The 24,967-nt window shown below is 39.9% G+C and overlaps 1 protein-coding gene across 1 annotated transcript in view; it reads right to left on the bottom strand.

Moving 5' to 3' along the window:
• The window catches only part of prom1a (prominin 1a), a 59,531-nt gene that overhangs the window by 14,612 nt on the left and 19,952 nt on the right, over window positions 1–24,967 (bottom strand). Inside the window, exons 2-14 of the mRNA XM_028415625.1 lie at window positions 23,896–23,954; window positions 23,406–23,432; window positions 20,135–20,340; window positions 4,972–5,092; window positions 4,690–4,753; window positions 4,202–4,291; window positions 2,271–2,500; window positions 1,823–1,897; window positions 1,614–1,677; window positions 1,233–1,392; window positions 961–1,113; window positions 720–843; window positions 443–546 (exon numbers count right to left, since the gene is read on the bottom strand). Coding sequence (XP_028271426.1) covers window positions 443–546; window positions 720–843; window positions 961–1,113; window positions 1,233–1,392; window positions 1,614–1,677; window positions 1,823–1,897; window positions 2,271–2,500; window positions 4,202–4,291; window positions 4,690–4,753; window positions 4,972–5,092; window positions 20,135–20,340; window positions 23,406–23,432; window positions 23,896–23,954 — 1,477 coding nt within the window. The remainder of the gene's footprint in view (window positions 1–442; window positions 547–719; window positions 844–960; window positions 1,114–1,232; window positions 1,393–1,613; window positions 1,678–1,822; window positions 1,898–2,270; window positions 2,501–4,201; window positions 4,292–4,689; window positions 4,754–4,971; window positions 5,093–20,134; window positions 20,341–23,405; window positions 23,433–23,895; window positions 23,955–24,967) is intronic.

The raw sequence follows: 24,967 nt of genomic DNA, 5'->3' as shown, positions 1-24,967 counted from the left end.
TGTGGAACTGCCAATGCCCTATTTGGAGAGATAATAACTTTGAGTTTTGAGTCTTAGCGTGCTGAGGATATGCAGCATCTCACTGGAGAGAGCTGATGAAAGCTCGTGTAATCAATGAGGAAGAGGCTCCAGAAAAGTAGCACAGATAGTGTAGAAAATTATGTTAATTAACTATGCCAGGTTAAACAACTCCCTCTCTCATTTGTATTCTCATTAATGGAAATAAAATATTCAGTTGCAGGCTTGATGTCAGACCCAGCAACTAAACTAAACTGAGAAATGGCAACATCCACTTATTCTATAGTCTGTAACTGGCTTGATGATTCACAAATCACAGGTGTAAAAAAAGTTTTTCCGGAGAGTAATCATTTACAGCATTGCATCTGAAGTCGGCAGATTAAACATCGTCACTTATAAATAAATTAAATTAGGTTTGCTTTGCCTGTACAAACTCTCTGCTGTCAGCTCCAGTTCGGAGTCGTTGTACAGGTAGCCGGGAATGAAATTCTTCCACTCTGGGTTGACCAGGTGTGGGGTGTCCACAACCTTATGAATAAGAGAGTAGAAAAGATTAGTCATTCTCATAGAAACACATTGGATCAATAAGTAATTAAATAAATCAGAAAAACCCTCTACAGCAGTTTTTTTTTTCTGTGTGCAGTGTGAAATTACGGTGAAACTGGCGAGGGGGCAAAGAGATGTCTGATTGTATGACTTGCCTTGAAGAGGTCTTTTGTGTGGAATGGTTCACAAACAAGTTTCTCCATGTTCCCTCCAGTCAGAAAGATGGTGGTCACCACTCCCATTAGCACCCAGGAGAAGATGAAGCTAAACCCGACACCGCTGTGGAGACCAGACAGGACATCAGGTACAGTGAAAACATAGATCGATATGACATGGAGCTGTTTTTGTTTTAGAGCCTAACATTTATTGAGCATGCCATGTGCATAGATGACTTACGCCATAAGCATCGTTCCTCCCGTATTGGAGATGCAGCCTCTTGTTGTTGGTGAGGCGTGTTTGTCGTAACCCAGGGTTCCACACAGCAAGCCTAGATAGTTAAAGGCCAGCACTAGGACAACCATGCAACAAAGAGCGATACAGCCAATCCACCTGTAAGCAGTAAGCAAAGCCAAAGAGAGAGAGATGTCACAATTGGTGGTAGCTTTTGTATGTGAGGAAACTTAGTGGAAAATTTGATAAGGGTTGGTGTGTGTCAGGAGTCCTTGCACCTGTAGAAGTCTATTTTGTCAATTTCGGGGTAGTAGTCTTCGAGCTTGGCATGCACATGGCTAATGAAGATAGTGAAGTTGGACAGGCAACTCTGCACAGGAAATGCCTTGGAGAAGCTGCTAATGTTCTTGCCTATGCCATCCACCAAATTCTGTATGCCTGGAAGACAGATCAGTCTGTTAACAGATGTTTAACTACATCAGTATATGATCCTAGCATATATGTTGTAATACATTCAGAATTTTTTAAATAATGAATGATAACAAGCTACAGTGAGGAAAGCTTGATATATAAAAATCACACACTGAGCGGGCAAAGAGAATAAGAATCCTAATATTTTGTGTAATTAAATAGTCAATAGAAGTTGTTAAATTACTTACTCTCAACAACACTTCTTGTCTGTTCAATCACCATATGTGGTGTGTCATTAAAAGAGGAGTAGCCCTGTAAAAATGAGAAAACATTAAGTTTCATTTTGTCATAAATTTATATATATATATCAATATAATTTAAAATGTAATTTAAAGCCATTCTGCCGAATGAAAAGCCGACTGAAATAGTTGATACCAGGCCACAGGTCCACACTCACCTTCTGAACAATAGCGCTAAGATCCGTTTTCACTACATTGTTCATCTTTTCCAGCTGAGCGTTCACATTAGGTAGCTGAAAAATAAACACAGTAAAACACATACAATGATAAGAGGTCTTCAATACTCTCTGTCCTATTTATTGTTGGAAAAACCTAAATTGAGCTCAATTGTTACAGGCATTTATCCTACTCCTAATCATAACTATGCCTAATTTAGAGGATAAATACCTTTTACCTATATAACTGTGTAACCTGTGTTGCTGTTTTTGTTTAGTTTTGCTGTCATTATTCCTCCTTACTGATCTCAGAGGTGTTGGTGTCAAACCTCTCAACGTTGTCCCCCTTGATTGCATATACACTGTAGTTTTTAGTTTAAAGATGAATATTTACATTATTGGTCTCAGCATATAATCTGTGTTAATGAGTGCATTGTATTCGGTGGTGTACCCGTGTGAAGTTAGCGCTGATCTGCAGCTGGGACAGCGACTGGCGGATGTTGCGGCAGAGCTGGGCACTGGTGGCGTCCGACTCCTCGTCATGACAGCCAGGGTCGTTCAGGGTGCGGTTGATGCTGGTTCGGATTAGGCTCAGGTTGAAGTTCAGCTTCCCCGTTGCCTCCTGGAGGACCTCCAGAGACACACTAACATTCTCCAGGGCCTCCTTGGTTTCTCGCATGGCTAAAATATAAAAGACTGCAAGTCAGCCAAGCCACTGCTTTGATAAGGGGGAACACAAGGGTGTGAAGGAAAAGTGACCATTACAACAAAGGACTCCTATTTTTTCCCTTTAAAAAGTGGATATGTAGGAGAATGTTGTGGTTATATCTATGTATATGTGACTCTCATAGGACATAGAGTGGAGGCTTTGCCTGAGCCAAGCACATCTACCTGCAATACTCATAACTGAATATAGCATTTAGAGACCATTATGGGCTCGTATACTGGTGTGAATCACATCCAGGTTTACATGTGCATGCAAACACCACTGCTTTTGGCAAACAGGAGCATTATGAATAATGTGAATTAACTTAAAAATGTTGCTTTTTCAGTAACTGGCAATTAAGAGCAACCCAAGACAGCAGCCAAATTAACAGGATAGAAAAACACTGGCATCTCTGAACCGAGGTTTCACACAGCTAAATGCTTAGCGGCCTTGTGAAAGATAGATGGCCGCTTAAGTGGATTCAAACTGAGGTACTAAAATCCTGTGACCACTTACTTCAGGCCCAGTAAAAACTATTATTTTACACACTAACATCAGTCGGTACGGTTACTTTTAACTGAGCTATTCTTCTTTTTGCTGCTGTTCTTCTTTGTTGGTATTGAGACACAAACCTGTATATTTCATGAAGCCAAACATTTATATAGAGCACCTTGTTCTAATAGCATAGATTAACTAACTGGGCTCTTAGTTAGATATTTAAACAGTTTTGTTTTCATGAAAGTGCACTGTAATTTCTAATGGAAGTTAAAGTAGGACTGGTTACACAAACACATAACTTTTAATGTTCACATCACAGTAGGGGAGCACAGGTGGTTTTGGCAAGATGCCGTTTAAATTAGAACTGCACAATGCAGGATTTTTATGGAAACAGAGTGATATCTGTTTAGCACAGATTAATTCTGTTTGCCCATAAAAACATTTTTATTTGGTGACAGAAGAAGAAAAGTCAGGTGGAGATGCTTACTGAATTTGCTCAAATGAAAAAATAGAAAAACCAATTTTAAAGTATTCTTCCTTATCCCTTATCTCAGTAACATAAATAAGAAAGAACTTCAAGTGGTACGTTACTTCAGTTCATTTACAGATTATAACTTCTCTTTCTGGTCACCAAAGTAACACACTGCATATTGTGCAGTTTTAAATATTATGGTTTATTGTTCATTAAGCTGTGACTCAGGGTTTAGGTAGGTTCAAGTGCTCAAGGAACAAAACAAAAGGCACAAACCACAGGAGCAACACTGGTGTCAAGGTTCACAAGGCCAGGGGTCAAAGGGTTGTGGGTCATTGATCAGGTACTGTGTTACTGTTACCTTTGATGGCTCTCTCGATTTTCACTTTATAAAAAAAAGAATATAATACAAATAAAAAAAGAATCTTAATCATCACAAGTTGGAGGAATAACAGTGCTGCGTACTTACTGCTTAGAGGAAAATAATACAATGTAATTCCAAAACTGTAATCTTGGCATGAATAAAGACTTTTAGTCATTCTACACCATACCTCACGTAGGGGAAAATGTGGTTATATTATATTATATTCCCACTGAAGTTTACCCCTTATCATTAAACTGACGATATTACCATATTCTGTGGTGCAGCTGTCATCTGCTGTTCTGATCACAACTGAAACAGGAAATTAAAAGTGGGTGTGTGTACCTCCAGCCATGTTGAGTACTTGGTCCAAGGCAGGATGGACCTCCTTATCCAGCTGATTATGTATCTTTCCACCCAATAATGGACCTATGTCTGTAGAAAACACAGCAACAGATTAACATTAATACTGCCCATGTTCTCCCTCCCCTTGGTTTTCTTGTTATTATTATTGTTATGTGATCTGATAGTGGGCTGGTGTAAAAAGACGTATTTTAGTTGAAAGGATAAATTGCTGTAGCACTCTCAATTTTGATGAAGGAACAGCCTGCAGGAGTAAAGTAGGATGATTACTTCAGAGATTGTCTTTAACAGTCACCGCTCTACTGTAGCTATCTAGACCCAGTTATGTCACAAAAACCGTGAAAACAAGTCATGGAAAGCACACACAGTAAATTCCCATAATAAGCATGATGTACGACTAACTGAGAGTTCAGTGAATCTGATTCTGTCTGCTTAATTTACTAACAGAGGCACAGAGGAGGTTTACTTACTATCTAGGTCATAGATGACTTTGTTCTTGGCTGTGGCGTATTGGGATATTAGGTAATCAATTTGCTGTAAACAGGAAACACAGAGCACAACAGAGGCTTAGAAATGGAAACACTCTAAATGAGTTAATTAGTCTTATCATAGATGCAAACACTGTGTTGTCAGCTGGTATATAATTTAGTTATGTTTCAGCATCTGAGAATTTAATGGGATGAGGATGAGTTTTCAAAAGGTAGACTTGCAACTGCAACTATTTTTTCCTATCTTGCATTCACTTGTCTTACCATTGGTGTGTCGTTAGCGAAGGTGTGCAGGTCCCTCATGTTGCTGTTGACCAGTCTTCGGATATTCTTTACCTGTGAGCTCAGGTTCTGGTTGGCAGCGTACGCACACAGCACACCGATCCTGGGGGGAAAAGTCACAAATGCAACAATATCAGTTATTGGACAAATGTGAGTGACCCTGCTGCTTCCTCATACTTCACACTGTGACAGCAGGGTGATAGCTTGTTATCGACAGTAGGGGGCAGTGTGCACCATTACATGCTTTTTTTTTTTTGCTCTGCCTCTTTCAGTGGGTGCACCTGTAGAGTGGGCTTTATTTCCTTGAAAGCATCTTCATTATGTTCACATTAATCACTATTCATCTTTATCTTTTTTATGATTAAATCAATGCTTTAAATTTCCAGAAACACGTTTTCTGTACGTCAAGTGACATCAAATGAGAAAAAAACATTCTAAATTACAGGACATTTCTGGGATTATTATCTCGTGTTTTTTAGTGCTTGGTTGTAGACATCACTAGATATTAGCATCTTCATTTCAGAAAAAAGCTTTTTACTTCCTAAGCAATTTGGAAATGAACTGGTAACCTGGAAACGCAGGTGTATCTACACGAAGGCTCAATGTGTGTAATCTAAGGTCCCTGGGTTGTAAACATATTCAAATTAAATGTGATAACACAGAATTGCATTAAACAGGCCTTTACAGTGACTCTCTTACATACTTCAAACAGACCTGAGTAGACACTTGCACACTACAAGGCTTAATTAGCTCGAGCAACATCAAGGGAAAGGCAGCCCATATTAAGCTGTTTCCATGACTCACCGCCATCCCAGCTGAATTTCAGCTCCGCACCTCTCAGCTACTGAAGCACTATGCGTCTTAGTGTGTTCATGTATGCTTTTATTGCATGCGTTCAGGGTTCTTGTAGTGATTACATTTCGTTACAGTGGATTGTGAAGACTCAAAAAGTCTTGGACTATAGTTGTATAACACAGCACCCTTTACCGAAATTCTTGAGTGGAATAAGCAGCTTTATGAATGATGTAAGATGACTTGCAGAAAGGAATAACAAAAGGACTGACTCAGAAGCCGCTGGGAAGGTTTAGATCAATGTAGATGAATCAGGGTGTTGTGACTCACCGCATAAAAAGGCAGAGGTCTTTCTGTGTGGGTCTTGTTTGTGTGTAGGTACAACAACAGCTTGTACATACAGTATGTACTATATGTGACTGCAGCGCATGCAAAGTGAGGTTAAGCCCTGTTCATTGTGTCGCCGCAAATGCATGACACAAGGTGTGATCTGCTATTAATCCTTACAGTAGCCACTGCTGTAGACAGTTTTCCACATTAGGGATTGCGTTGTGTTGATATTGACACATTGGAGGTTGTTGTGTAAGTAGTTAGTTAGGAAGTTTGAGAAGAGTATGGCTATTAAATATTAAAACATTCCAAACCCCTACACATAGCTCATTATTTTTCAAATTCCTGTGGAAGCTGATCCATATTTTAGTTTGTGTCTTTGTATTTTATTAACTTAGGGTGTTACTAAACCCCTCATTGGTGGATATCAAAGCTTGCAAATGCTTTTTGTAGTCAACAAAGAACCTTCTTTAAAATAGAATTTGATGCATCACATGGCAAACTTTTCCCATGTACAATAAGCCCACTCCAATCGGACGCAGTTGCGAAGGACGCATAGCTATGTAAACACTGGTTGCTTCACGTGCCTAGGAAATTAATTTTTCTGATAAGGTTGAGCTATAAAGCTAGAGGAGAGAGAGCTATTCCAAAAGATTCTTCTTGTAGTTCATGAATTAGTAAATGTAGATTTTGTGGTCTGTTTCGGGTCATTGTCCAAAAACGGATTTAATTTAGTAGAATCCATAGTTCAAGCCATCGGCACTGTTTTTCTATGGCAATGGCCGCCAAACCATATTATTACTACCCTCCGCATACCAGTTGGCAAAGTGTTTTTTTTTTTTTACGAATGCAGCCAAGTGCTCAGTTTTACCTCCATCTACCCCACAAGCACTCACTTCCAAAACAACTCTGGCTTTTCCAGATGTTGCTTTGAATATTTATGAGGTTGCCATTTTCTTCTTCCTGTTTGTACATCGACGCTGCACCGTCCTCATGCTGCTAACCAGCCATGTTGAAACTTTTTTGCCATTCTGCCCAGAAGATCTGAAAGTTTTCATGCTTTTTCAGCTTTTGCCTTCTGCTTTTCTCCCAAACACTTTTAATAACATTTTAGGCATAATGGTTGTTTAAGGAAGAGTCTAAGAGTTTGTTATGCGGTTCATAATGAGCCAATTAATGACTGCATTTTTAATGACTGCCTGATGCTGTGTATTTATTTACTTCTATATACAACTTTTTAAAACTGTTGTTAGGCATGAATGTGCATCTTTTAGGGGGGAAAAACATTATACTTTTATTTGTATACAGTTTATTAACATGCTAAAATGTGTCACCAGATCATATGTCGCCTTTGGGAGAGAATCCCTTTGGACTGTGTGGCATTGAGCAGGCATCGCCACGACTGGTGGAATTGTAATGATATTTGCCATAAATAGTGAGTGGGCTGACAGAGAAAACACTGCCATGGTATAAGCGGAGACTTAATGAGAAAGTAGGCCAAACAAGTAGGCTGGGACACAGTGAAGTGGAGCCATCCGTAACCAGGGGAAGATTCAAAATGGCCACTTTCACAACAAAAGCCTTTTGTCAAACACTTTCCCTGCCCTCACTGTCTCTTTCTCACTCTTCATGTACACAGTTTTCACGCATGTGCTGTCATTTAGTTTTTACATACACAAACCTTCCTTTCTACATTACACCGTGTCCTTGTCTTTCTGTAGCACTCTTGTCACTCTTCTCTTTTCCTACTTTCTCCGTCTCCTCTTTTGCCCTCAGTCCCCTCGCTCTATTCTCTCTTTCTCTCCCTCTACTCACCTCCCTCACTTTCTCTTTGTCTCTTGCCTGCTCTCTCTCTCTCCTTGTGTCCTGCAAGGTCACTGGAATCTGAAGCTGAACAAAGACTCTTTGAGGAAAATGCCGAGCGCTTTGCAACAAACTGTGCTGTACATGACTGTCCACTTTACTTCATCAGTCTCACGTTTAGTTTGTCTTGTTGAGTTTAGTGTTTAATTGCAAAATGATCAAACTAAAAACAAACTAGAAATGGTAAGCAAGGCATGCCAGAGTGGAATAACAGATAAAAGATGAGCAATGCTGCATCTGACTCCAGGCAACAGAAACATGTTAGCCTGTGCCAGTAATGAGCTGATTTCCCAGAGGTGTCACCTTTACTTCACCTAAGGTGTAATGATGTCTTCCTGCACATCAGAAAAATTCCAGTTCATTAAGTTGAAACAATTTTTATAAGCTACGCCATTAAAATCAGCTATACAATAAGACATACATTTTACCTTACCTTATTATGAAGGTAAGAAGATATTAAATTGAGTCATAAAATTCACAATGTTTCACTTTACACATGCACAAATGGCAACTTTATTCACTACAGTATGGTCTCAACAGTAGAGCTGTGACTTACTGAAGCTTATGTTTCCCAAACTATTTTCTAAAATGTATTTATTTAGTCATTAGAGTAGTTAAACTACAATGATCATTTATCAATTCAACTGCATTATTTGAGAAGTTGAGTGGTCTGTTGTGCTGCATCATCACTTTTCTGACCAAATGACCAACTGTCCCACTGACACTTGGGCTGTGTGGTTGCTTTTTGATGGTTTTACCACAGGGGACAATTCAAACACAGCAGGGGGAAGATTTACCTCTAACAACTTTGTAGAAATGGCTCTAATTCCCATTTGAGCAAAAGCCAAATGACACATGAAACTTTTCCCTCAGGGTGGAAACTCCAATACAGCAGATGAAGACGATCATCGAGCTAGCGCAGTGCCCCAGAATCTAGGCCAGTACTGGGGGCTGGGCAGTGAGTGTTACATGGTCTGGTAGCTACATAGCTTTTACAAACTCCTAACAATGGCCAGTATTCACCGTGCATGTAGTTGAGAGGCTGGGACAGTCGCCCTTCAGCCGCTCCCCCACTTTCACACTCCTGAAACCGGCCCTCTGTTATTCTACAGTATCTCTCAGTAAGAGAATAATCATCGTAACACAACCAATATGGCTACTAATTCAAAAACATTAAGCATACAGTATAGACAGTGTAGCCAGGGCAGCTATGTAAGGCGTGTAACAGCGTTCTGCTAGATTTCACATTTTTCAACGTAAAAAATGCACAATAATTTTGTGCCAGTGAATACCTTTTGTATTCAACAGCTCAGGAGAATGGATAGATTTCAACATAGCAGTGTGGTTTTTGTACATAGGACAATAAATCTGCTGACTAAAAAGTTCGGCACCTACACATTGTATCCTGACACATACTGTACTTTATTTCCTGTGCAACTGGCAAAAGGCCATGACAGCAGACAGATACTGTCTATTCATTAATAGTCCAAAGTTGTAACTGCTATTTTTAACTCAATAACCACAGTGTTTTTTAGTTAAACTTCTGGTTCGCCTGTTTTTGTTTTATAAAACTGTCTTTTTCCCCCTCTCAAAGCCATTGTTTTATTCTGTTTATTCACTGTTTCATTCTTCTTCTCTGAGCTTTGCTAGGTCATAGTCTGTGCCTGACGACAAGGCAGAGCAACATTTTGTCCTATAAAGTATTAACCAGACAATGAATACTTAAGGTTTCTGACTCCAGGGCTGTTGCTCTGGGCATGACAACCCAGTAAGTGTTCTGTTTTCCACTTCTAATATTGTGTAAGTTACTGTCTGTTCCATCTAAGGACCAAAACATGTGGCCCTTTGCTTTTCTTGTGGAAGTCTAGGTGGCCCTCACCCCTATTTTAGATAAACGGTTACTTTTATGTGATTTAATTTTCATGTTTGATTATTTGCGCTTTCAGCAGAATCTTGTTGCTGCTCAGGTTCAGATCTGTGTATTTGCTACACTTGGATCATTTCTTTGACCTGAGAGTCTTAGCTTATCTCTGCACTGTGGAAGAACTAATCTGATATATGACAGTTGATAGTGGGTGATGTTTGTATCTGTGTGGGCATGCATGCAAACCAAACATCCAAGAGCCAGACTGAAGTTCTTTTAACAAAACCTTCCAGCCATAGTGAAGAAGTCCTGTCTCTGGGCTTGGGGTTTGATATTTTTTCCTCACCCTGCTGACAACACAGTTAAAATACACAGAGACACAAACAAATGGAAGGCAGATTTATCTGCATTAGAATCCTACTATTTCTGGGGTTTATAAATCCTCCCAGACAAACATCCCTGAGATAGAGCAAGCACCTCTTAGCATCATGAATCCTGCAGCTTTGCCTTCTCGCATCTCTCCTGTGCAACACTGTACCATGTCATCACTACTGTAACACAAATGTCACAAGAAATGTGAGCTGTTCACATCTATTAGTTTCACTGTGTAGACTTGTGCGTTGATTTGTAGTGTGCGCACCACAAGAATCCACAGACCATTAAAAACCCTGAGATGAGGAAAAAATGCAATTAGCAAAAACTAAAGTGGATTTCAGCTACACAGCAGAAATAAGTTAGCATTAGAATGATCACCAAGAGTGAGGTCTTTACAGGAGATGTGATAAATTATGAGATGCGCTGCAAATTCTGACAACAACCTCTCCAGTTAATTAGCTTGGCAGTGGTTTGTGTAAAGCTGCTATTGTGAGGCATCTGCTTACTATGGATGTAGTGGGAGTAAAGAACTTGGTTTTGTTTATTACAAAAAAATTGTGTTTTGGGGGAAAAAAATAAAAATAAAGTACCGGTATGAATGTTGAACCAGTTCCAATAAAAATAATAAAAACATTGGCACAATCAGTATAAAAATAGGGAACAAAGAGACGGTCTCCCATTTGAACTGGAACTGGAGTGAAATCATGTGAAAAGAGCTAAAACAGGCCACTTAAAATGTGTCTTATTCACATGTTTGATTAGGTAGCCACATGGATAGTTCTCTAAAAGGCTTTTGTGAATGTAGTAATATCTTCTGTGTGTTTTTGTTGTCTCTTCCCTGTGCATTGTGCTTGGCCTGTGACCGCTGTGTCAGCTTGGGTTTCATACTGTGTCAGTAGTCCATGAGTCTCTGCATCACTATCACCTTTAGCAGACATTTATGCACAAGTCTAATTTCAAAAATTGATTATGTTGTTTTTTTCAAATGGTCAAAAGTCAGTTGAAAAGTCAAACTGTAAAAAAAAACGCAAATGGAAATTGAGGATGATCCACAAATTTGGCTGTTTCTCTGAATGTGAACTTGAAGATCATAGTAAACCTGCAGGCAAAGTAAAGATAACACAAACTTGGGATGAATAAACCCAAAGTAACTCTGAACAGAGACTTAGAACATGGTGGGCTATGGCTAAAACCCAAAGCTCATCACTGAGGAATTCTCTGTTGACACTGAAGTTATTATTCTTAAATATTTACAGTGTTTAACTCCTGCTTGTATTTCTGCTGCTGCCCAGTTTCCCCACAAGCATTTGTGCAAAGTTTCATTTTACATTTTGCTGGCTGTAAACTCCAAAACTTGGCTCTGGCTACTGGAAATGAATTCCCAGTAACCTGACATTTAGTCAGCAAATAACATGTTCACAGTCGTGGCTTTTTTTCTTGACAGAGTGAAGTAAATGCTCATCTCACTATTAATGAAGCCCCTAAAAATAGCCCTGTGTGTGTGTGTGTGTGTGTGACAACTCCCCCGGGAGGCTGTTAACTGAGCGATGTGTGGTGGGTTACAGGAAGTGTGAGACTGTTTGTTTCTAAGTGGCTAATTGGATGCTTGTTTTATGTGTGTGTGTCAGAGAGACAGCTAGAACATGTTTATGTATTTGTGTCAGCAGAAAATGGGTGATTGAAAATTACTTGTTGCTGCATGCAATCAAAGAAGTAGTTCAACCAAGTATTAAATGTCAATTAGTATAATTTGTGGTTATTAAATGTTAACAAAACTGCATTATACTGAATAGAACGCTATGTAATGTAAATTAAAGTCATAAATGCATGTTTGTAGGATAGATGTAAGATATTGCAGTGGATGCTTCTTGATCTTTCAGAAGTAGCCCTAAGCAAGAATGCAGACATGTCACATTTGTCAAGCAAATTCCTTAAACTAAGTCTTTCCAATTGTTTTTTTTTTAACTTGTAACAACTGCCAGACAGTTTTAACCCATTTATCTATCGTTTGCTTTCTGTATATCCACAGAAAAGCAGAATCTGTTGCTCCCACAGGCCCCAGACAATCAGTGATGGGTTCTCAGATTATTTGAACTAAAGCTGGTACTGTTAGCTTTGTCACTTGGCCCATCTGTGGGAACTTTGACACAACAGTCACTGTTTGCACTCAGCTTTTTTTATATGCTGCATCAGTGTGTAACCACACAGTTCAAACAGCTCCACAGAGTGAGAAGTCTTCTCACTGATCATGTCAACTTTAGCCCTCACTGTCTCCCAGTTTTCATCTCACTTAAATTAAGCAGTTCTGAGTCGGGATCTTTTAGTATGCAGAACAAGAGACTGCTAGCAAATCATACCATAAATGTAAAAGAAGATTTTAAGTGTTGACCAAAAACTTGGATAGCACTGCAAAACATTTGACGTGCTGCAGAGATCAGATGTCTGGCGGGGTACGTGTCTAGGATTATTATTTTGTTTCTGTGCTGTATCTTCAGTGCTCTGTGCTCCAGTTAAAAAAAAAAAAGTGGACCAGGGATAAAAATTTGTTTATTAATTGGGTCACTTTATTAATAATTCAGAAGCATTCAGTGCTTAATATCTCCTGTCACATAAATAGTGGAGGAGCCACTGCAAGGCTGCAGTTAAACAAGGGCTTTTATTTCCTCCATAATTCCAATGCACCATATTTAATCTAAAGTAAAATATCACTTAAAGACAGACTTACAGTTGTGCTTGGCACAATCTTTGCTAACAATAAGAGTATGTTATTTAGCTAGGACTGTGCTAGACCAAAATTAATGACTCTTTGGACATCTTTAGGGCCCGAGCACCGAATGGTGCAAGAGCCCTATTGAAACCCTTAGGATTATTATTTTTTTTTTTTTTTTCCCCCTCCGAGATCGCATTTTTGGAGGCCTTAACATGCCCAAAAACTCACCAAACTTGGTAGAAAAATTCATTCGCCCGAAAAATTTTGAAATTTGCTGACTTTTGAAATGCACATATAAAAATGGCTCTATAGCGCCCCCAACGCGTAGCCCCTCTGGCCGGTTTGACACAGGATTATGAAAATTGGCACACATATGTATCACCTCAAGACGCACAAAAAAGTCTCTTGGACCCCCCCTCCAAACCCAACAGGAAGTCCGCCATTTGAAGGTTTGTGGCCATTTTTGGCGATGTGTGACCCTGCTGCCAAACTTTTCACGCCTCGCATACTTCAACGGATTGAGCTGAAATTCGCCGTGTCCACTCAGGACACCATAGGGAATAGACGCATTCCAAAACTCTTACAAAAGTCTTACGGTGTGGCCGGGGCGTGGCCTCAAAGTTTGACCATTTCTGAGGACACAGAAAGTCTCTATAACTTCTTCGTTTTCTGTCCGATCTGTACGAAATGTCACATGTATGATCAGAGTCTGACCCTAAACACATCTATACAACAATATTGAGGCTTTGACAGAGCGCCACCTACTGGCTACACAAAATGTTGTGTTTTCATAGGTTTTTCTGCCTGCCCCCCTGGCCTGTTTTGAGTAGGGTCATGGAAATTGGTACACATGTGTATCACCCCAAGATGCACAAAAAAGTCTCTTGGACCCCCCCTCCAAACCCAACAGGGAGTCCGCAATTTTGAAATTTCTGTTAATTTTTGGCGATTTGTGACCCTCCTACAAAACTTTTCACGCCTCGCATACTTCATCCAAATGAGCTAAAACTCACTGTGTCCACTCAGGACACCATAGGGAATAGACGCATTCAAAAACTCTTACAAAAGTCTGACGGTGTGGCGGGGGCGTGGCCTCAAAGTTGACCATTCGCCATTACAAAGGAACTCACTGTATTTATTGCCCTAATGCGTAGCCCCGCTGGCCAGTTTGACACAGGATCATGAGAATTAGCACACATGTGTATCACCCCAAGACGCACAAAAAAGTCTCTTGGACCCCCCCTCCAAACCCAACAGGAAGTCCGCCATTTTGACTTTTGTGACCATTTTTTGCCTATTTGTGACCCTGCTTCAAAACTTTTCACGCATCACAAACTTCATGCAATTGAGCTGAAATTCACTGTGTCCACTCAGGACACCATAGAGAATAGACGGATTCCAAAACTCTTTCAAAAGTATTACCGTGTGGTGGGGGAGTGGCCTCAAAGTTGACCATTCGCCATTACAAAGGAACTCGCTGTGTTTTATGCAGTACTACCCATATACTTTATGCAATGTGGACAAAATCTTACAGTACTGCCATGGAGCCGAGTCTAAACAGATATATATGCTAATAGGATGATACGGTCATAGCGCCACCTACTGGTAGCAGGAAAGTTTGGTTGTAAACATGTGTTTGTTGTATATCTGTGGAAATGAGAGGAGGAGAGCATAGCACAGGAGAGTATAGGAGACGAGAGCATAGGAGAGAAGACTGCGATGACCCCGCGGATCGCAAGGTGCGCGAGGGCCCGCAATGCTGCTTGCAGCTTTAATTGTTTATATTGTCTCTGATATACTCATTGGTCTCATATCTTTTAATCCTCTACCACCTCCTCTACATAGATGGAGGTGCAGTGCTGAGAGTATAACAACAAATATCTGTATAGAAATAATCTGTATGGCAAAACAGTCTGGTTGTCTGGAACCTAGTCAGAAATGTGAGGTTACTGACATGCATATTTATTCCGATTCTGTACTGACTGACTGAACACAGCCCGAAGGCATCTAGACACCTGGTCTTATTTCATGGCACAATGTGTTGATCAAAACCACTCAAATCAGGACTTCAAAGGCTATTAAGCATTTGGGAGCCAGATGAAACAGTTGTGCTTACAAATTTTTAGATTTTAGTACATCTTTAATATGCTACGCAGGAAGTTTCACTTTTTTGGTAAACTTGCCTTAAATTTTAACATTATATGTTTAAATTGTTAATGAAATGTTGCATTTTTCAGGCAAATCTTTGGCTTCTTTTGTCTTTTATTTGATAGTGATGTAAGTGAGAGACATGCAAAAAGCATCAAACTTTACATCACTTAGGATGATGCCTCCTTACAGGAGTCTGGATAGCAAATACCTCAGTGCCCGAGATTTAAAGTGCAGTACAGTTCACTGTTCACTGCTGCCTGTATTATCATTAATTAGACCCAGTGTGATTATCATGGATTACAAAGCCTGTAATGTTGGGACCTTTTGTGTTAATAGTGTTGGACACCCAGCGACTGAAATAGACTACTGAAATGCATGCTGGGTAACAGGATGAGGCAGGGGTCTTCCACTTGGCAGAAACAGAGGAAAGGACCTTCTGTCTGTCATTTTATTCTTATTGCTATACATCCATGCTGGGGTTATGTGGAGTCAGACCTGATTAGTACAGACTGAAATAGCTCCGGCTGTTATTTTAATTATGTATGGTGAGGCCGTATGATAACGGACGATATAATGCAATGTGCCATTATGATGTACAGGACATGCATGTAAGGGAAGACATAATTAACATCAGCCAGCTTAGTAGTCATGGTGGTCTTGTCCAGAAGAGCACTATCAGAGGACGAATAATAATACTTGGGAGTCTACCAAAGGTGTCCATTTTTTTGTCTAGCCCTCATGATAACACATTTCTTTATTTTTAGGTTAAACATATTGCGTGTGACTAGTCTGGACCACTAAACATGTTTGAATCTGCATGACCAAGCATGACATGTGGATGCCGATGGGATTAAAAGCAGAAAACTCTTTGGGTAATGATGTCATTAAGGTTTAGTAAAGCTGCTTTCATTAAACAAACTGCTACCATAACAAAGCTGTTAATGTAAATTCGCTGTTACCCCAGCATTATAACAGTTCATGTTAACTTGTCCTTTATAGGCCGTTGACTAAGTGCGATGCCAAAAAACAACTTGCAGGGATTTTCCACTATTATATATATAACATGTATGCTTTTCTGGTGTGTGCCCAGACTGAAAGCTCTAAATGAAATCAGTCTAAGTTACTTACATGGCTCACTAATTGATCATTTATGCAGGCCTGCTAATCAGTTTATGCTTATTTAGATCTCAGTCTTCATTCACCTAATTTAACCTGGTGACGGTGGAAATTAGACAGCTGCACTAATCATGATATTGCTGTGATATGGTTCTGCTTTTCTTACTGCTGCATACATGTTCTCAGACAGCATTCACTTACAGCGATGAACAGGATGAACTCAGAACTTCACATTATCTGTGTGTTTGGTAGAGTTGATCACATGCTGACAACAAGGCTGCCTGCGTTACCAAGGCAGCACATTTGCAGCCTGGGCAGGAGTGCGTGCATTTTCAGCATGACCGCAATCCGTGTGAATCAAACTCTAAATCCCCACAGCACTTCTCTAACCCAGTGAACATTACTCATTCACATTTACAAGCCCAGCTTTTGGCAGCTCCTCTGGGCCTGACCCTTCAACCTTCACAGACATTTTCTTATCATCTTTCTCGTTGGAGATGTGATTCCCTCACCTTCTACCTGGTTTACTGATTCAAGGACAGGTGGGAATAACCGTGCATAATCAGTTCACAGTTTTTTTTGTAACTCTGTAAATGAAAGCTGCTTTTCAGCACCAATTCATCGCTGCAAGATGTGAAACTGATATGGTCTCTGCAAAATTCAGCGCAGGCGTCAGAGTGTCACTTATTTTCTACGCTGTGTGCAATTTGTATGGCCATGGTTTTGTGTCATACAAATAGGCAGGTGTCTAGCACTGACTTACATGGTTTGTGGCTAAGCGTGATGTGGCTGCAGTGGCCAATATAGTGGAGGCCTCAGGGCTGACCCAGGACTCACTTAAGGGAGGGCTCATTGCTCTAATTCTAGGAGTATAGCCTACAGGTATAGTTGATTAAATAATATGCACCCTATGCGTGCCACCCTGCGGCCTCTCTGTGGGCTTCCTCCACATGAATTCCATAATCTGCTGATTACTTTAAGTAACACCACAGTCTCTGATGTCTTTTATTAAATTCTACACCTAGTTGCAGCACAGCACAGTGTGTCTGTCTCTCTCTTTTGCTGCAGATGCACTCATTCATTCCCTCTTGCTCTCTCTCTTCTAAATGCTGCTTAGAACAAAGAAACAGAATGGCTTGTGTGCCAATGTTGTCCAGGTCATTATTAGACTGTGCCTAACCACTAATCAATATGCACTACTCTAACTTTGCAAGTTGGCCCCCATGATGCAGATTAGATATATATCTAATTGCATTTGAGCACAGAACAAAACCGTTGTTAATTTAGAGTCTGCTTGCATTTTAAGAGGTGTAATAAAATGTGATACTGTCCTGTGAGTATGTCTTGACTTATGCGGCGTTCTCATTTGATGTGACTGCTTTTTAGGTACTAACATTCATTTACTGTTATAATTACAGTTGGCCAAAACAAATGTTGTTTCGTGTCTTTAGGCAAAATTCACAGTCTTGTGGCAGCGTTGATAAGCCGGCACAGCGGGTTGATTTTTGAAATCTGTGTGGTCGTGTGTGTCCTAAATAGCATTTAAAAACTGACAACCTGTGAAAAAGTCTTCAGCCTGCAGCCGATGTGACCTTGAGTCCGACTTCACACTACCCACTTTTATATTTATAACCAGTCCTTCATAAAGATTTTTAGAGTAGGAGATTGAAACTTATTCAACAGAAAATCCCAGACAATAAAAAGAAATTACGTCCTTGCCCACACTGCAGAAAATGCAGTGCAAACTAACCAACAATGACTTCTTAGCATTCAAATAATGAATGTGGTGTAGGGTCAGAATGTGATAGACAGTTTTGCTGTCTTGTATCTCTTCCTCTACCATTTTTGATGTCCTCACCTTACCTTGGTGCCTTTTACCCCTCTTAATCCGATTTTAACACTTCTTGGAAAATAAATGCCACCCCTGCCACTCCTCTGTGCCTGGCTGTCAGCTTTCTAGTGGCAGTAAAAATCAGTCTGGGCCTGGGCTTGGTGCTCATCCCTCTTCAGCCTGTAATTGCTTCATTAGAGCCTCAGCTGCATCTCTGCCTGGTAGCTGGGGAGATTTAATAAGAGCTGTGAGGATGCTCTCAGGCTCTTGCATTCGGGCTGCTAGGATATTGCAAGGGAATTTCTTATAACCGGGCTTTGTCCAGTGAAGACAGAAAGTCAAAGAACATCAAACTAAGTACACTCCTGAAACGCTTCAGTCTGGCACAAGAGGCAAACGCAGCACTCTGCAGACCCTTTGTGTTGTGGCTACAACCCCAGCGGCTACTGTTTCTTCTACTGCTGAGACTGTAAACCAGAGTGGGGAGAGGATTGAGTGTCCTGTGGTCTATTTTCTGAGAAATGAGTTTCACTGAGGTACAGAGCAGCCAGATAATAAATCTGGCTCATAGAGAAGAAGTACAGAAACCTTTGTTCCAAAACATTTTTCATCATTTTCCATCATCATGTGCAATTTCAGCTGAAATTGGATCACTTGCCTTCTTACTTTCAAAGATGGAGGAACTCCAATATTAAGACAATGCACCAATTCTTTTATTTTATTTAGAAATGTTTGTTTTTAGAGTTCTAGATATGAAATATAGATGTTGAAAGTGTTGAGTGTGTTGTGGTAATACCAATTTCTTCGTGTAGCCTTAAGCTGTCAGATTTCATAAAATCTATCCACTGTAAGTATGAAGCCAAATGCTGGCTTTGGCGAGTTGTATTGATTGATATTGTAGGAGACATCTAAAATTCCTAGATGACTATGGTTCCTGAGACTTGTGTATTCTTCTAGTTTGAGGAGTATATATAGTAGTTAACTTAGTTTAATATGGGGTAGCCTAACTTAAATCAAAGCAATGAATATAGGGCATGGACTGAATTTGACACTAACTACAACTGTAAAATCTATCAAATATGCCAAATGCTTTTCAAAGGTAACTCATATCACATTAAATATATAACACAAGGGAAGCATGGGAATTTGTTCCAAACGTTGAACAAGTTTCAATGATGAATGATAGGAAATAAGGAAGTATAGAAAAAATAAAGAAAGCCATTTAATGTCCAGCTCATGTTGTTCTGTATTAATGGTAAAACAGAGCTATACATTCTGTGACTTATAAAGCAATTATAAGTAATTTTGAGGGTCCATGCTAAAAATATCTGCAGATATAATGTGTTAAATCCTATATTACAACAATTAATTACAGTTACTACACTCTCTAGCATTAGTAATCTAGGAATGAATTCTACTTCCACACTCTACATTCCCACTGGAGCAAAAAAAGAAAAATTGTCCGCTTAATGCTTAAAATGTGCATATATAATGGAGAAATGACAGCTGGAGCAGCATAGTGTAACAAATCCCAGGAAGATGCAGTAGGTTTTATTATTTATATAAAAAATGCCACAAGAATAAAAAGGTGAAGACGAAGATGCTGAGATTATAACTGGTCAAATACTTATAATAATCTTTGATCTAACTCTGAATCTTTCAGGTAGTACAGATGTGCATTGACAGAATGAAGAATCCTTACTGCAATACATCAGAGCTGTCAGTATGAATTCCCTGCAGCTTAAACTGACCAGCGCTTATGCTTAACACAAGTATGAAGGGTGCTGCCACATAGAAGCTACAGTAGGACTTTACTATATATAGCAAACAACATGGGGGATGGGGAAGGCTGATTACTTTGTGTGTATGTGCATGCTTGACCAGAGGAGGATTGTGTCTGGAGTATGTGTATGCAGGGTGTTTTTTTCCTCTGAGTGTGTATACAACACATGAAGGTGGAGTGGGTGTAGCTTGCATGTAGTCCTTCTGTATGCTTGCAAACATGCACATGCTGCCTGCATTGATATGGTGATTGCACTGAAAAGTATTCTCTGACTCAGATTTTTGCATATATTTTGCAAATGTGTGTCACTTGTGCATGTGTCATACTCACGTGATGACCAATGAGGTGGAAAAGAGTAGCGTTCCCAGCAGGCCACGCCGGCAGTCTGCATTCTTCCTCTGGCGCTGGTGCATCTCGCCACCGCAGTTGTCACAGCAGCGGCACATGCAGAAGAAAAGCCCGACTATCGGCATCAGAACAGCAAACAGCAGGCCCACCGCTGCACATACGAGGAAGCCTATCTCATAGTAGATGGCCTGGGGTCAGTGGGGGAGGAATGAAAGGGAAAGAACGAGATGAAGAATGATTGGTGAAACATAACAGTGCAAGGAGGTGAACATGGAAATGAGATGAAGAGAGAAAAGAGGAACCAGAGAAGATGAAACGAGAGGAAGATTGGATCAGGAGATGAGTTAGGGAGCGAGGGAGGGAAAAAAGGATAGATTAATAAAGGCATACAGGAGCAGAAGGGAAGACACAAGCAACATATCTAAAAATATCAGTTACAATCCCACTTCTGGAAATTATCTTTAGTCTTCTAGTCCAAAAGGAATTTGGATAAACAACAAATGCACAACCCAATGCAGCCGAACCCTTTCTTACTAAATCTTAAATGCTAGAAGGTAATTCAATAATTGACTTTGTAACTGCAGTATTACTCAAAATGAATACCAAGACTCAATGTTATTGATCTCACACAGAACAGAACATCAGAAAAAAAATGTTGAGACTATTACATAAAGCATTCCTGAAGGTTGTTTGTGACATACATTACCAACAAACTGCAATGTGCACACAGGGATAGCAAGACATAAAGGATGATAAGGAATGATGGGGAAAATGCTGAAATAGGAGCTGAGCTATCCATGTAGCCTTGTGGTGCATTTTCTGCCACTCTAATGAAGGGGAAAGAGCATCTCTGATGGAAAAACCTGCTTCAATAGGAACGGACTACAAGGAGAAAATCTCCATCCTAAGACACTATAAAGGACTTGCGTTGAATAATAAAATCCAGATTCTTGAAACAAAAGGGAATCAGCCCCCAGGGTGAGATAATCATACCTGTGTTATTGGAAGATAACAAAAGTCAAAGAATTTTTAGTAAATTAGTAGGGTGGGAATTTCAGCTTTAATACGAATGAATCTGGCGACTAAAATGACTGCAGTCTGTATCCAGCCAGAAAACTGTTGAAACTAAAATTAGTTTTTAAAGGACGTTTATTACATTACTGTTACGTTTCAGTTTACTGGCAGCAGAACTTTAAAGTAGAGATTCAGACTCACAACTAATGTGAGCACATCTGTGAATGTGAGGAAAATTAGGATTCCGGTCATGGATCCTGATTCCACAAGATTGTCACAGTCTTTTTGCCAGCTTACCACCCATACCTGTAAGTTTCAGTCAGACAGTATCTGCATAGTGAACAGTTTGACAGTTTGAGGGTAGCAATTAGGGTTATTAGAAGTCAAGTAAATGGTGGTGAAGGTCAGTGTAAAATTAAAATGCATGGACTGAGACGGGAAACAGTGGAGCAAAGCTTTTTCGTTGGATTCTGCCTTGTTTCTAAATGGTCATCTCTTCCTTCTCCTAAAGCCTCTCTAATCCTTCGCTTTGATTGAATATTAGAAATATTAAAGGTGACTTAACATGATTTTTTTTTTACAAATCTCTCCTGATGTATTGAGAGAGTTAAATTGCTTCTGTTGGCAGGTTTCAGCAGCTCTTTTTATCGGTTGTCATGTACCGCAGCACTCCTACTTAATCTGACCGTATCTTAACTGCACTCAGCGTAGGCTTTGGAAATTGTGAAAATTGAATAGGGGATTGGTAACTCCCACACCATATGTAACTTGTCACAATGATGTTCAATGGCGTCTTGTTATGAAAGGATCAAAGCAGTGCAGCGATCACTGCTCCGGAATGGACGAACTTCTCTCCCAAATGATCTGCACTAATCTCCTTCAGTCAAATCATTGACCCTACCTCCTCCAAAGACTTGTGCCTTGAGATTTTTAACATGGGGAGGGCAAAAAGGTAGGCTGAAAAGAAAATGATAGCTTCAGAAGTTTTTTTTTTTGCTGTTTTACTTGAAAGTCTTACGGCTAACTTGGGAATCATGGACAGGGACAATAACATGCACACTACTGCATCATCAGATCAGTGTTTGTTTGAAGGTGCTTTGAAGCAACTGGGCAGTTGTGACTGTACATGTACTGTATGTGTGTCATCTAAAAGCACCAATGTCATCCCAGTGGTTGAGGACACTGTGGAAATCTGAATGCAGTGTGTTGTCATTCTACTCCTGGGCTCGCTCTGCTTGTTATTGAGTGAATCTTCATAAATAAAAGGTCAAAAATGTTTCGTTTTTTTCTACCACCACTCTTCAAGGGCCTGCAGCTCTTACTATTTTGGGACTATAGCTTTATCTTGGCAAGTGCCCAAAGGAAGAAGGTGACCTTCCAATAAGAACAAACTAAATGATGGGGTGGCAGCATGTCTAAGATGTAAAGACAGGTAGTTTTTTTTTTAATTCCCTGAAGTCTCTTTGAGCTTAGCTTAAACTGCATGCCTGATACTGGCACTGTAGGAGACACTGCATTAATGCAGTGATGTTTTATGTGTTTTCTCCTTGTTCTTTTACTGTTTTAAGTATTGTGGTTCTTTTTTTATCTTCCCTTTGAGGCAGGTATATCACTATTGCATCCATAAACAGGGAGAGAAACACAATATTTTCTCTAGTACAATTCTGACTTCCAACCTAGCAAAAGTGAAGACTGTAATCACATATCCTTACAAACACCTGCAATGAAAACTCATGTTAGTTAAATCCACTGTATTCAGGCTTTTGCTCAAACTATCTGCTGTAGAAATGGTCCTGTAAGGGTGGATTGATCTGCGGGAGTCTGAGGTTTATGTCTTTTGTTGGACCCTTACTTTCTGGCATATTGGGTTAGCAACAAACCTTTTTGGTTAGGTTTAGGTTAAGAACATTAAACATATGTTAAGTTAAATACATTTATTGTCTTGACAATTGACATCATCCTGCTTCTCATAGAGGTTTTAAAATATGAGGCTTTAACAGACTGATGAACTAAAGGGAGGGTCTCAAGAGATGGCTGGGTGAAAGGCTGCACAACTAATCCCATATAGTTAATATGGCGACATAGCTACAATCATGTATATTTTACAGCATTGTGTAAAATATATAGTGTTACTATTTTAGCTGTAATTGTGCAACCTTTATGACCCACACAATGGAGTGTGATAAGACAGGGGATGGGATGGGATGGTTGGACTGTAAGTCCAGTGTGCAGACTTTACCTGAAGGGTCAGCACTATGTTCTCTGGCTGAAGGAGGCCAGATCAGATGAAGCGGGCATGCAGAAGACAAAAGCAATGCAGCGTCAAAGAAAGAGCAAAGCCACAAAACAAAAACATGATGAACCAGCACAACAGAAAGAGAAATCAAAGAAGTAACAACCGCCATGCATATCCACAGCCAGCCAAATACAATCTAGACCTGCTGAAGAACAGCGTCTTTGTTTGTCAAATAATGTTGTAGATTTCTCCAAATTTGCAGTTTGCACCAGAAGCAATTACCATTTTTTTTTCCTGGTATTTCAGTAAAAAGATGTTGGTGTTGGTGTTGCCTTGGCTGATTAAACGGTATTGCCACCTTATTGTAGAGAAGTCACAGTCTATCTCATTGGTACGTTCCTTTTTGTAATGTATATGATGTTTACCTTCAGTCAGCATAAGACATGCACTAAGAGGACTGAAATACAATCACTTCACCACACACAGACCTTACCTTTTGATATTCAGTCTGAATGGCTCCGAACTTGTCATTTGCCAGTTTGACAATAAGATCTGTAGCAACACAGAGAAAACAAACACATTAGGAGATCTTTGCTGTTTTTCTGTAATGGAAATAGCATGCATGGTGGATTCCTTTATCCAGCTCATGGCACTTTGTGATTGCATTGAATGGATTTCTAGCAAGCAAGGTACGATGTTTCTGTTCCAAACATCTGCCTCTATACTCATTGTTGTTTTTATTTGCTTGCACGTTACACACAGATGTCACAGCAACATGTGAAAGTGTATTTATTTACTGCCCAGAAAGTAATTTGAGGTGTAACGCAATGTTGCTTCAAGGCGAAACTTTATACTGTGTATTACACCTCAGTTGTGTGGAGTGGGAGCTTGTATAGTGGACTTGGTATGGAAACTTACAGCTGCAAACCGCAGAATATATTTATTGTGAGAAATAATTTCTGTCAAGCTGAAGCAGCAAGTTGACATTTGTGACAAGACCATGTCATGAATTCAGAACCATGCTGTGACACTGCAGTGTGTCCCCTTCATCCCCCCACCAGTCTTCCTGCTGGGCTTAGAATGAGCTAAGTTTGACAGTGTCTTACTTTCTATGTTTGTGCACTGACATCTGGACATTTGGATTCTGTTGGTTCTGTTGGTATCTAAAAGAAAAAAAAAACTATGTGGGCAGATTTTTGGGCAACTTTTCCTGGAAGCACGCATTGCTTCAAAACCCTGTGTCAACCTACTATCTTTGTTTTTGCTTTCCTTTTTTTTTTTTTAAAGTTCTGAGAGACAGAAGAAAATCCACAGCAGTGGATACTTGACATTAGCAGGTGACACACTCCACTTGGAGTTTTGCTGCAGTGCAGACATGGAACATATTGGGATAAAGCCAAGCTAATAAAATCCTTTCTTAACAGCTCCGTCATATTCAGTCATATTTTTAAAGAAGTCTCTGAGACAAACAACCCAAATAATTCGTATCTTGTATCAAATACTGTATGCTGTTGTTCTCTTTCATGTCTACACCTGGAGCAGTGCTGGCTGTGACTCATCATATA

The sequence above is a fragment of the Parambassis ranga genome, chromosome 10 (genome assembly GCF_900634625.1).
Source record: "Parambassis ranga chromosome 10, fParRan2.1, whole genome shotgun sequence".
Classification (NCBI taxonomy): domain Eukaryota; kingdom Metazoa; phylum Chordata; class Actinopteri; family Ambassidae; genus Parambassis; species Parambassis ranga.
This window is presented reverse-complemented; position numbering and strand designations above follow the sequence as displayed.